This window comes from Onthophagus taurus, unplaced genomic scaffold (assembly GCF_036711975.1).
Source record: "Onthophagus taurus isolate NC unplaced genomic scaffold, IU_Otau_3.0 ScKx7SY_15, whole genome shotgun sequence".
Classification (NCBI taxonomy): Eukaryota; Metazoa; Arthropoda; class Insecta; order Coleoptera; family Scarabaeidae; genus Onthophagus; species Onthophagus taurus.
The window spans coordinates 4,730,201-4,741,599 of record NW_027248940.1 but is presented as its reverse complement, the minus strand read 5'-3'; the positions used below and the strand labels follow the sequence as shown (position 1 = coordinate 4,741,599).

Here is an 11,399-nt window from a genome sequence, read left to right as displayed (position 1 = left end):
TATCGTGTCTTTCAGGGTCAGTGGCAAGTGAGCAACTTTTTAGTGGCGCCGGTCTCATTTATGATCCATTGAGAAATCGATTGACCGGAGAGAAAGCTGCCAAGCTTTTGTTTATTAAATACAATTTGCTACTTTTAGAGTCAATTCATTTGATTTAAATTAAATTTAGCACTATTAAGATATTTTCCTATTGTTGCGTACCTACGTACGAGTGTATGTGTAATATCTAATTAATATTTTAAGTATTGATTAAAGACACTGATTGCTGTATTATGTTTCTATCATGTTATTAGGGTTACTCTTAACAGTTAACTATCACATCTCTCTTGTACTCCGCTTCCGATTCCTACTCCGATAAATCAAATCTAAAAACTCCGATTCCGACTCCGGTTCCGGTAAACTCACCTCCGTAACATCCCTATAGTAGACCATAAGCTAGTTATTTTAAATGGAATGCTACAGTTTTTATTACACCTTTTAATTGTCTTTAATTGTTTCTTAATAGTAAATATATTTTTTATGTACAATTAAAAAGTAGAATAAAAACTGTAGCAATCCATTTAAAATAACGAAGTTATGGTCTACTTCCGGTAGACCGCAAGTGGCAGCCATCTTGAAAATATTTTAGATCGAAAGTTCCGAATGAACAACCTATGCTATCAAAATTTCAAACTTCTATGAATAGTGGAACCTTAAAAAGTTTTAACGAACCAGTTGCATAAGACATCCTGTATATATTATAGTATATAAGTATATATTACTTATTGTTAGGGTACATGAAATAAATGTACCATGTTTTCGGAGTTACATCAGTTTAAACATCCAACTCAACCAACAACAAAACATTTGTTTCGCTTTTATCTTCAAATATTCGCTTCAAAATACTAAATTTTGTTTTATAGATGAAATAAATCCTAGCTAACGATTAAGGAGATATTATAATGGTATTAAATCACTATTAAACATTTTCAACTTCATTTAGTTGTAATTAGATTTTTGGCCAGATATTCATAACTTCCTAACACTGTGCGGCGGGGTGAATTTTTTAAGTAGACTCATTTTTACCGCTAAACTAAGGATTTAATTTCTCAATCCCTAATGAATGTCGCACCCTGGAACTGGTCTAGATAATTCGAACAGGTCCTCTAGTATGCAACCTACCTATGGTCATCCCCAAAGTTACCGTAGGGACGACAGGGTGAATTTTTTAAGAAGACTCATTTTTACCACTAAACTAAGGATTTAATTTCTCAACCCCTAGTGAATGTCGCACTCTGGAACTGGGCTAGATAATTCGAATAGGTCCTTTAGGATGCAGCCTGCCTATATGGGCATCTCCAGATTTGCCGTAGCGGCGACAGGGTGAATTTTAAAGTATAGTCATTTTCATCACTAAACACCACGTTTAGGCGCCTGATAGTCCGGAGTTTTCTCCCATGCATCGTACAAGTTAGTGGTGCACCTTTCTGGGACACTCTGTATCATTTATAATAAAAATTATTGCGCTTGTAGAACTACATTGTAAGTTGTTTTTAATTATTTAATAACCTAAAATTATTTGAACATACGATTTCTACAATATTGTAATTTTAGAGAGGAGAAAAAGTTGGGCAGAGATCACAAGTAAACAGGAAACTGGGGCTGAACGCTTGCTGAAATGAAATATTAGTAGGAACTTTGGAGCACCTTTCAAAATGAAACCATCTTTTGCAATGATTGCAAGTAATATATCTCAATTCATTATAGAGTCCACATCGCGGGCAGTGCTTTTTAATGTTGTCAGAATTTTCTAATACATAAGTCTGCACCCAAAATCGATATTGTTTCTAATTCTTCGGTACTATTAAATAAGTCATTGACAATGCACCGGCGACCTATAATAAACTGACCGGCAAAAAAAACCGGCCACTTAAATTTTGCCACAATTTCAAAGGTGGGTTTCTCGCGAACCACTCATTCGATTTTGATGATTCCTTTTTTGATCGAAAGGTTGATTCTTCTGTAATAATCCTGCGATAGAAATTTTTATTCGGATATTAATTTGAGCATATACGGGGTGTAAGAATGAAAAAAGCATTTTTTCTCGAAATTTTTAATACCCTGTGGGGTGCAGATGCTACAGCAGAGGGTGTTAACTGGAATCAAATGGTAACCCAATCTTTTCTGAACATTTTGTTTTTTTATTCACTCTATTATCTCTGTTACTAACGAAGATGCAGTGTTTTAAAGCGAACGCCTGTGAAAACAAGACAAATAAGCATACAAAACAAGGTGGCGCGCTAGGTAGCGTATGTCAGTTGTTTCGAATAGTAAATTGACAGTTGTCAAAGATGCCGTTGTCAATAACTGATGTTGCGGGTATTATTAGTTTAATTGAAGATGGCAAAAGTCAGCGGTACGTTGCCCATACGTTGGGTATACCCCGAACAACAGTTCAGGATGCCTGGAACCGATATGTCGAAACAGGAAATTTTACTAGGCGGCAAGGTTCCGGTAGAAGACGACTGACAACAGCACTTGATGATCGATTTATTGTGCTAAACACTCTGAGGAATCGTAGAACGACTGCTGTAGAAAGTCGGCATCGCCTTCAAATGGTGCGTGGGGTTGACGTAAGTGAAAGAACCATTCGTCGAAAACTTGCAGAAAGTGATCTAACTGCAAGAAGACCTGCCAAAAGACAGCGGCTGCTCCAGAGATATCGGCGAGCACGTCTTCAATTTGGACACCTACATACGAATTGGGAAATGGAACAATGGGGTAAGGTCACAGTATAAAGTAAATCAGTAGTCTCACTTGCCTTATATGGCGTAATCAGATTTGCTACAGCGCACACGCTGCGCGCATTCATACTACGTTTGCTACCTTATAGTACGTGATCTTTATCATCGACATAAAAGTTTGTTGCAACATTTATTTCAATGATGCGCGCAGCGGATGCGCAGTAAAAAATCTACGGACACGACGTCAAACGTGCCGACACGAAGTGAGACTACTGCTTTACTTTATACTGTGGTAAAGTGCTCTTCACTGATGAGTCCCGATTTTGTCTCCGGTCACCTGATGATCGAGAACGAGTGTGGAGACGTCGTAATGAAAGGTTTGCGACCTGCACAATTTCGGAAAGAGTACCTTTCCATGGAGGTTCGGTCATGGTATCGGCGGGTATTTCGACGGAAGCGTATGCAGCGGTCATCTTTGTTGAAAATGGCACGCTAAATGCCCACCGTTATATCGAAGATATTCTGCAAGAAGCTGTCGTGCCCTATTCCCATTTTATTGGTGACGGATTCACGGTAATGCATGACAATGCGCGACCGCACGTAGCACGTGTGGTTAGCGAATATCTTGATGAGATGGGTATTGAACGGACCTTAACACTATCGAACATCTTTGGGACTAACTTAAGAGACGCATTCGTCGTCATCCTGTCCTACCGGACAATTGATTCATAATTGTGTAGTCCACAAATCTTTCATTTCAACGTCTTCATATTCGTTTCTGACTATCGGGTGATAGTAGACAAAACCACTACTCATCCGTAAAAAAGACCTCCATTGCAGTACTCATTCTTCCATTGCTCGATCTCCCAATTCACATGTAAGCGCGCAGATTGAAGACGTGCACGTCGATATCTAGGAAGCAGCCTCGGCCCTTTGGCAGCCTTCTTGCAGCCAGACCAGTTCTAGCAAGTTTTCAGCGAATGGTTCTCTCACTGACATCACAGCGGCCTCTACAGCTGTCGTTCTACGATTGCTTAGAACAATAAAACGGTCATCAGCTACTATTGTCACTCATCTTGTTTTCACAGGCGATCGCTTTAAAATACTGCATCTTCGTTAGTAACAGAGATAATAGAGTGAATAAAAAAAGAAAATGCTCAGAAAAGATTGGGCTACTGTTTGATTCCAGGTAATACCCTCTGCTGTAGCAACTGCACCCCGCAGGGTGTTACAAATTTCGAGAATAAAAGTCTTACTCATTTTTCTCACCCCGTATATGCTAAAATTAAAATCTGAACGAAAATTTCTATCGCAGGATTATTACAGAAGAATCAACCTATCCATCAAAAAAAGAATCATCAAAATCAAATGCGCGGTTCGCGAGAAAGCCAGCTTTGAAGTTGTGGCAAATTTATAGTGGCCGGTTTTTTTTGCCGGTCAGTTTATTTATAAAATAGATAACATACAATCCACAGTTTATGTCGTCTGATTGTTTTGGATATTTATAACAGGTTGCGAATTTCCATCCTTTAATGCTGATTTTGTTATCATTAGTTTTTGATCTGTCACAAATCTGGAAGACCTTTTTCACAACGTTGAATATTTTATTATCCAAGTTTTTATGTCCGGGATCGAAAAAGTAGAATAATTTTTCGGACGTACTTAAAAGAATTAATGTCCAATGGCAAGAATTCACGTTGTAAGGAATCAATACATATTTGTAATTTTTTAAATTTTCCGTATAAATTTTTAAGTTCAAAATGTCGTTTTCCGAAAACATAAACTGAGTTGAAACAGTATCGACGTATTAAATGTAAGACGACATATTTTTCAAAAAAGAAAACGCAAACGCTTCAATGCAATAATCCAATAACCACTTGTCGGATAATGTGTTTGAATTAATAACAGTTAAATTTTTATTGGAATGCAATCGTAAAAAATCATAGCTCATTAATTTAATGGTTGTATTACTATAACCGTAAATACTGTGTTAACTCTACGTCTTACTCAAGTAACTTATACTTTGATACTGACTTTATGTAGAAGATAAACTGGTTTATAAGTACATTTATAAAACTAAAACTTGACATATTTTCATATTACATCTCCCTCAAAAATTAAAAATAAAATACATTCTCAAATTTTGATTTTAAACTTAAAACTAACTTAAACCTGTAAATGCTGATGTGGTTTTAGTATTGTAAGATACTAAAACCACACTACCTACGAAAATGAATAAAAATACTTTAATTAAATACAATAAATAAATAACAATCTTTAATAGAAAATAGAAAAAAAATACTTTACAAACAAAATTATTGAAACAAAAAAAAAATATCTTAACACGAGACTCTACAAAAAAAAATAACGAAAGTAAACGATCTCAGGGTTTGTTTTCTAGGGCTCATGTAAACGAAACACAGTTGCTCATGTTTAAAAAAAGAAAACATTTAAGTTAATCTATAACTTTCAGCTCTAAAACTTTTAAATAAATTGATTCTGATAATTGAAATAATCAAAGTGATCTGAAATAATTGATTTTGATTCGCTCTGGATTACACACGAGGTAAGTGAGTTATTTTTTTTTGAAATGGTATATCGAAAATACAAAAAAAATCTTAACTTCTTTGGTTTTACAGATGTTGGTGGAGTTGATTGAAATCTTGATTCCTCCCTGGTTTGAACTGCTCCTTTTTTCCCCTTGGTGGAATGTGCTGGTACCCACTTGGTGGCTTTCCTTTTATCGTACTCTTCTTAATTAATTTTAGCTTCTTTTCTTCTCCCTCAATTGTGAATTTCTTTGGTTATCTTTTTTCTTCAGAAATTTATCTTCGTAGGATTTCACGAGCGTTTCGAAATAGATGTTTACTCAATGATGATCAGGAAGCGAATCTTAGCGTCCTCGTTATTCATTTTTCACCCTTTTTTCGGCAAAAATCGACAAAAACTTCTCTTTTTTGTCCATCACCCTCTTTGATACCACAAGAAAAAGTGTAAAAAATTTGTATTTCTGAGCGCCATCTCTTATTGACATTTGGTTTTTCTTCCAAATTTTCAAAAATTACTTTTTAAATAAACTATATTTATTGAAATCCTTCAATGTCTGAATACTCTGAATTATTTCATTCCCCTTTGACACAATTTTTCACATTAATTCTTCTTTAATTCCAAAATTTATATTCCGTTTCTTTCAAAATCTTCACATTTTTAATTTTCAACATTTCGGTTTTAAACTGATTAAAATCACTTGAATCTGATGTAATTCATTATAAGCTTTATGTTTTTAGGTATTTCAAGAAGTTTTTTGGCTGTAATCACCCATAAATTGAATACTTTGGATTTGGAGGTTATATTTTGTTTTTTTGTGGCCTCTTTTCTCTTTTTAACTAAATACAAGAATATTTCTTAATCTACGACGGAAATACGAACGGATTTATCATTGATTAAAACATTTTTACAAATAACGACGAAATCAATGAGAACTATAACAAACTTTTATGAAATTTTTCAACGATTAGCTTTAACTATCCTCGGTATATCAACTTTGATATCAATACGTGAGTTGTTCTTTATATTTTAATTATAATATTAATTTGAACGATTTGAAGAAGTACTAATAAACTCTCTAGGCTCTCAATTTACAAGGATGTTTCTACGGAATGTCATTATTTCCTCTTTATTGTAATTATTTCTTATAACAAAACTATTGTTTATTAATTAATTAATAAAATTATGAGTGGAACCCAATATTATTACAATACCTTGTTCTATATTGATTTTCAACATTAATCTCTTTATCGTTTAATTCTAAATGTACCTGTTCTTTTTTAATTTCTATCTCATTGTCACGTGTTCTAAATGTTGGAATATTTTCCGAAGGACGTATATCTATCGTGTTTTTTCTTTTTATTTTATTGTTTTCATCTTTTATAAATATTGATCTAGGAGTATTATTCGATTTGATAACCTTTGCTGGTTCCCACTTATTTTTATATCTGTATACTATATTATCTCCCTTTTTGAAGTTTGTTTTGTTAGGTTTAGCATTTCTGTCGTAGTAGCTTTTATTTATTTGTGCTTTTTCGTTTAAAGTTTTTGTAGAATTCATTATAATTTTTGGTCTTAATAGTTTATTTCTTATAGGTAATTTAGTTTTTATTCTTCTACTAAATAAATGTTCAGCAGGTGACAATTTTGTACCTAAAACGATCGATATTGTAATAAAACATTATATATGTCTAAATCTCCTTCCATTGTTTTTTTTTAACATTTTTTTTTACATATACCAACTGCCCTTTCTGCTAGTCCATTACTTTTAGGGTAATATGGACTGGAAGTTTTAATTATAAAATTGCATTTAATACTAAAATCTTTAAATATTTTAGAGTTAAAAGGCATATTGTCGACTATCACTATTTGTGGAACTCCGTGTATTGCAAATATAGTTTTCAATACAGTGATTAATTCTTCCGAATTCTTTTGCTTTAATTTAACTAACTCTATCCATTTCTAATAATAGTCAATCAATACCAAATACGATTTATTGCTATATTCTAATACATCTACACCTATCTTTTCAAAAGGTAGTGTTGGTTGTTCACTTATAACCATAGGTTTTTTGTTCTGAAACTTCTCACATAGTCTACATTTTGCTATGTATTCTTTTATATCTTTTATCATTCCTTCCCAATAAAATAATGTTTTAGCTTTTGCGATTGTTTTTGTCATTCCAAAATGTGTTTCATGTAATTTTTTTAAAATATAAATTTTCATTTTTTCTGGAACCACTACATTATTCTCATAAAATATTAAATCATCTTCAATAAAAATTAAATTCTTTACTTTATAATATTTTTTTACATTATCTTTTACTTTAGATATTGAATTAGGTCAACCATGCATGCAATAATACTTTAATTGTTTTTTAAATTTATTTTTATATTCATCAGACATGTTTATAGTGTGAACTACATCATTCAAATCAGGTACAGTTATTCTTTGTGTTTTATTTCGTGTTTAACATTATTTTTTAAATTATTAATTTTATCTATTCTTTTTTCTAAATACATTTGTTTAACTTGTCCTCTTGATATTTCCGCTATTCTGAATGCTTCTACCGCTTCTTGTAATGTTACATTTCCCATTTTCATTAGTCGGTCCTCAGTGTCCCTATCATTTGATTGTAAAACTATTTTATCTCTTAATGCTTCTTCTTCGTTAGTATACTCGCTATTTTTAACTAATGTTTTTACTTCTGTTAAAAGCCCGTGAAATGACTCACCCTCTTGCTGAGATCGAGATTGAAAAACATGTCTTGCGTATAAAATATTTTTCTTGGGATTACAATAATTCTCAAATTCTTTTAAAATTTTATTTAATGTTAACGGATCTTCAATTTGAAATGTATTATAGACTTCTACGGCTTCTTCGCCCACGATGTTCATCAAAATGACTATTTTTCTCTTTTCCGGTAACAATTCGAAACCATATGCTTCCATATAATAATCGAACTTTTGTTTAAATTTTTTTAAATTTTCTTGCATATTATCTTCTAATTTTAGCGGATTTGGCACTATAAAATTCGTTGTATATTCTTTACTTTTCTCTTTTTCACTTATTTTACTTTTTCATTTTCTTTTTCATTCTTTCACTGACTACACCATGTGTTAACTCTACGTCTTACTCAAACAACTTATACTTTGATAGTGACCTTATGTAGAATATAAACTGGTTTATAAGTACATTTATAAAACTAAAACTTGACATATTTTCATATTACAAATACCAACGAGAAACGATTTTTTGAGTAAATTTTGTTTTTTTCCAGCTTCAAAATAATAATTAGCGTTGCATATTAAATTACATTCACGAGGGGTTAAGAAATTAAATCCTTAGTTTAGTGGTAAAAATGAGTCTACTTTAAACGTTCACCCCGCCGCCCCTACGGTAAATCTGGGGATAACCATAGGCAGGCTGCATACTAGAGGACCTATTCGAATTATCTAGACTAGTCGCAGGGTGCGACACTCCGTGGGGTTTGACAAAAATAATAATTAAAATTCATGTTCACTACTTGGTTGGTCAACTGTAATTTTATAAATCTGAATCCGTTGTGGATTTAAATCTGAAGCTAACTTCAGCCACATAAATAAATTGGGTTAAATCGTAATAATTTAATGTAAGGAATTCACTATTGCTCTGTGTCCCATTAGTAATGGACTCCTGTATAAATACCCATCCGCTCCTTTTTCCCAAAAATAAATTTTAATTGCTTAATAACCCATTTTTGGTTTCTCCAACCCCACACCTAATTCTATTTCTAATTTATTTTCATTCTTATTTGACAATAACTTCATTCTTCAAATTTAGATTCTATTTTAGTAAAATTTTTTAATTTTTTAATCTGTTCAACTTTAATTTTCAAGTTTTCTACATTTTGGAATGTTTATTACTTTGATTTTGTGACAAGTAAATTAGATTTTTAGAAAAGGGAGAAAAATTTGTTGTAGATCTGTTTTTAGATATAATTTTTTGATTCAGTACTTAACATGTAAAGAACATTTAAAGCTGTGTATTAGAAATAAAACAACCACTACATAGGTATTGTACATATGTACAAAGAAAACATATATATTTTTATTAAAAAATAAAGTGTTCATTAAGTAGTTAGGATTCGATTCATCCCATAACAGTTGGATACGTAAAGACAATATCATTGTGATTTAAATGTTTAAACAAAATTATGTTACTATTTATAATCCCCAATACAAAAACTACTTAAATTTAATACATAACTACTTAAATGACAAATGTTTATTAAAAACCCTCTAAAAATTCATGAACCTTTTCGGAACAATATTCTCTTAAAACAAATTTAAAATGTGAACGTTTTAAACAGAACGCGCACCACATAGTTTTATTTTCCACTAATTCGATAAACCCATATTTATTAATAGTTTTATGTTCGAATCTTACAACTTTTTCAGTGTCTTTAAATCCGTCTTTATTTCGGTAAAAGTTACTTTCCCATACAATATGCCACTCGTAATCTGCGAAGCACTCCCCACATACACGTCCATGTTCAGTTTCGTAGTACGCAATCCATACACACACTTCTCCACGTTCATCATTCCCATATATTTGGAAGAATAAATCATCCCTAAAGATTTATTAAAATTTTATATAATTTTATACATTTTATTTAATTTCTAATTTACCTGTACAATTGTGGTTCCCTGAATAGGTCACATTGAATCTTATGATCCATTTTATGTGTGAATATTTCAAACTCTATGCACGCTGTACTCGCATGTTCATGGCAGTGCATATGTGTACCCAATTCATTCCAATTTATCTCGAACCACGTTTTCCACAAATGTAAAACTAAAGTCCATGGTAATTGTCGATGGAGTCTTAACACATCTACACGTTTTTCTATGCTTACATTAATTTTATGAAAGGCTAAATCGTTTAATGATAATGCATTGAACTGAGCCATTTTATACGAAGTTTACTTACACTTGGTTGTTATATAACTAAACTTCGAACTAATCAACTATTTATAAATAGTTATGATCATTACGTCAGAATCGCAAATAACCTTGAAATTGTTTCTGCATATTTTTAATAATTTTACTGCAACGCAAATAAATTGTTTTACCGATTGTTTCTAAAAACTTTTTTATAGGAAGTATTTTTAAATAAGTTATGTAGTGGACGTAAAAGGTTCATTTATTTGTACTTAACGATGATATTTTTGCATGTTTCAATATAGTCAAAATTCGCATAGTTTCGATTGGTTCAGTTAAATTAGATATAGAAATTGCAAATTATGTGATGTCCCATAAATTTTTAGTTGTTAACAGTTTTGGTAGTAATTTTGATGGAGTTTTAGGTACAGATTTTTTTGTTTAGTATGGAGGAAAAATTGATTACGAAAAGTTTTCTTTTTCCTTTGTCGCAAATAATAAATTAATTACAGTAAACCTCTAAAAACGGCCAATTTTCTAATTCGGAAAAGTTACTCGGAAAAAAAGGAAAAAATTACCAATGTAAGTACGTGGCGCCAAGCGGTTCTTTGAAAAGCAAAATCATATCCATAAGTATAACTTTTTTGTTAATGGTCCGATTTAAGTGTGTGATACCTTTTTGGAAAGGGTTCGTCCTGTAGATCATGTCATAGTAATGGCGGCGCGAAATTCTAACAATAACAGTAATTAAACGAGTAAAAACGTTATAAATTATTATATTCTTAGTTCTTTAAACATTGTTAGTAATTGTCCGACTTTTATAATAAGTAAAAACACAGTATATTAATAAAATACTATAATTCATTATTATTAACGACAAGTCAACTGTATATTATATAATTTTTCTGTAAAGATAATAATTATCTAAAACTCGCTACAACAATTATTTACAAAATGAGATCAATTAAATAATATTCTATAAGTAGTCAACTATTAAAATCTAATTTAGCTGTAGTTACATTTAGTTGCTACATTAAATTGTATATAAAAATTCATGGCACATTTTTATTTTACCGTATAGGGCCGTTATCCTAAATCGAATAGAAAGACCATTTTTCAAAAGAGGTTTTCACGTAAGATCAAGATTTTTTTTTTTAAGTAAGGTCCAGTTTGAAAAATAAAAAATTAATAGAAGTCTTCAATTTTG

At 31.7% G+C, this 11,399-nt stretch overlaps 1 protein-coding gene across 1 annotated transcript; it reads right to left on the bottom strand.

Annotated features, from left to right (window-relative positions):
- Window positions 1-9,316: 9,316 nt before the first annotated feature.
- On the bottom strand, window positions 9,317-10,676 carry LOC139432395 (uncharacterized). Its single transcript, XM_071200915.1, has 2 exons — window positions 9,941-10,676; window positions 9,317-9,882 (listed from the first exon to the last, which is right to left on the bottom strand). The coding sequence occupies exons 1-2, from the start codon at window positions 10,219-10,221 to the stop codon at window positions 9,540-9,542; spliced, it is 624 nt and encodes a 207-aa protein (XP_071057016.1). The 5' UTR covers window positions 10,222-10,676; the 3' UTR covers window positions 9,317-9,539.
- Between the last annotated feature and the right edge of the window lie 723 nt (window positions 10,677-11,399).

What these genes read in the sequence shown, in the direction of transcription:
- LOC139432395 (XM_071200915.1), bottom strand. Translation starts at nt 10,221, where the DNA reads ATGGCTCAGTTCAATGCATTATCATTAAACGATTTAGCCTTTCATAAA. An exon ending in AGGGAACCACAATTGTACAG is followed by an intron (nt 9,883 to 9,940) that starts GTAAATTAGAAA and finishes ATAAATCTTTAG; the next exon opens with GGATGATTTATTCTTCCAAA.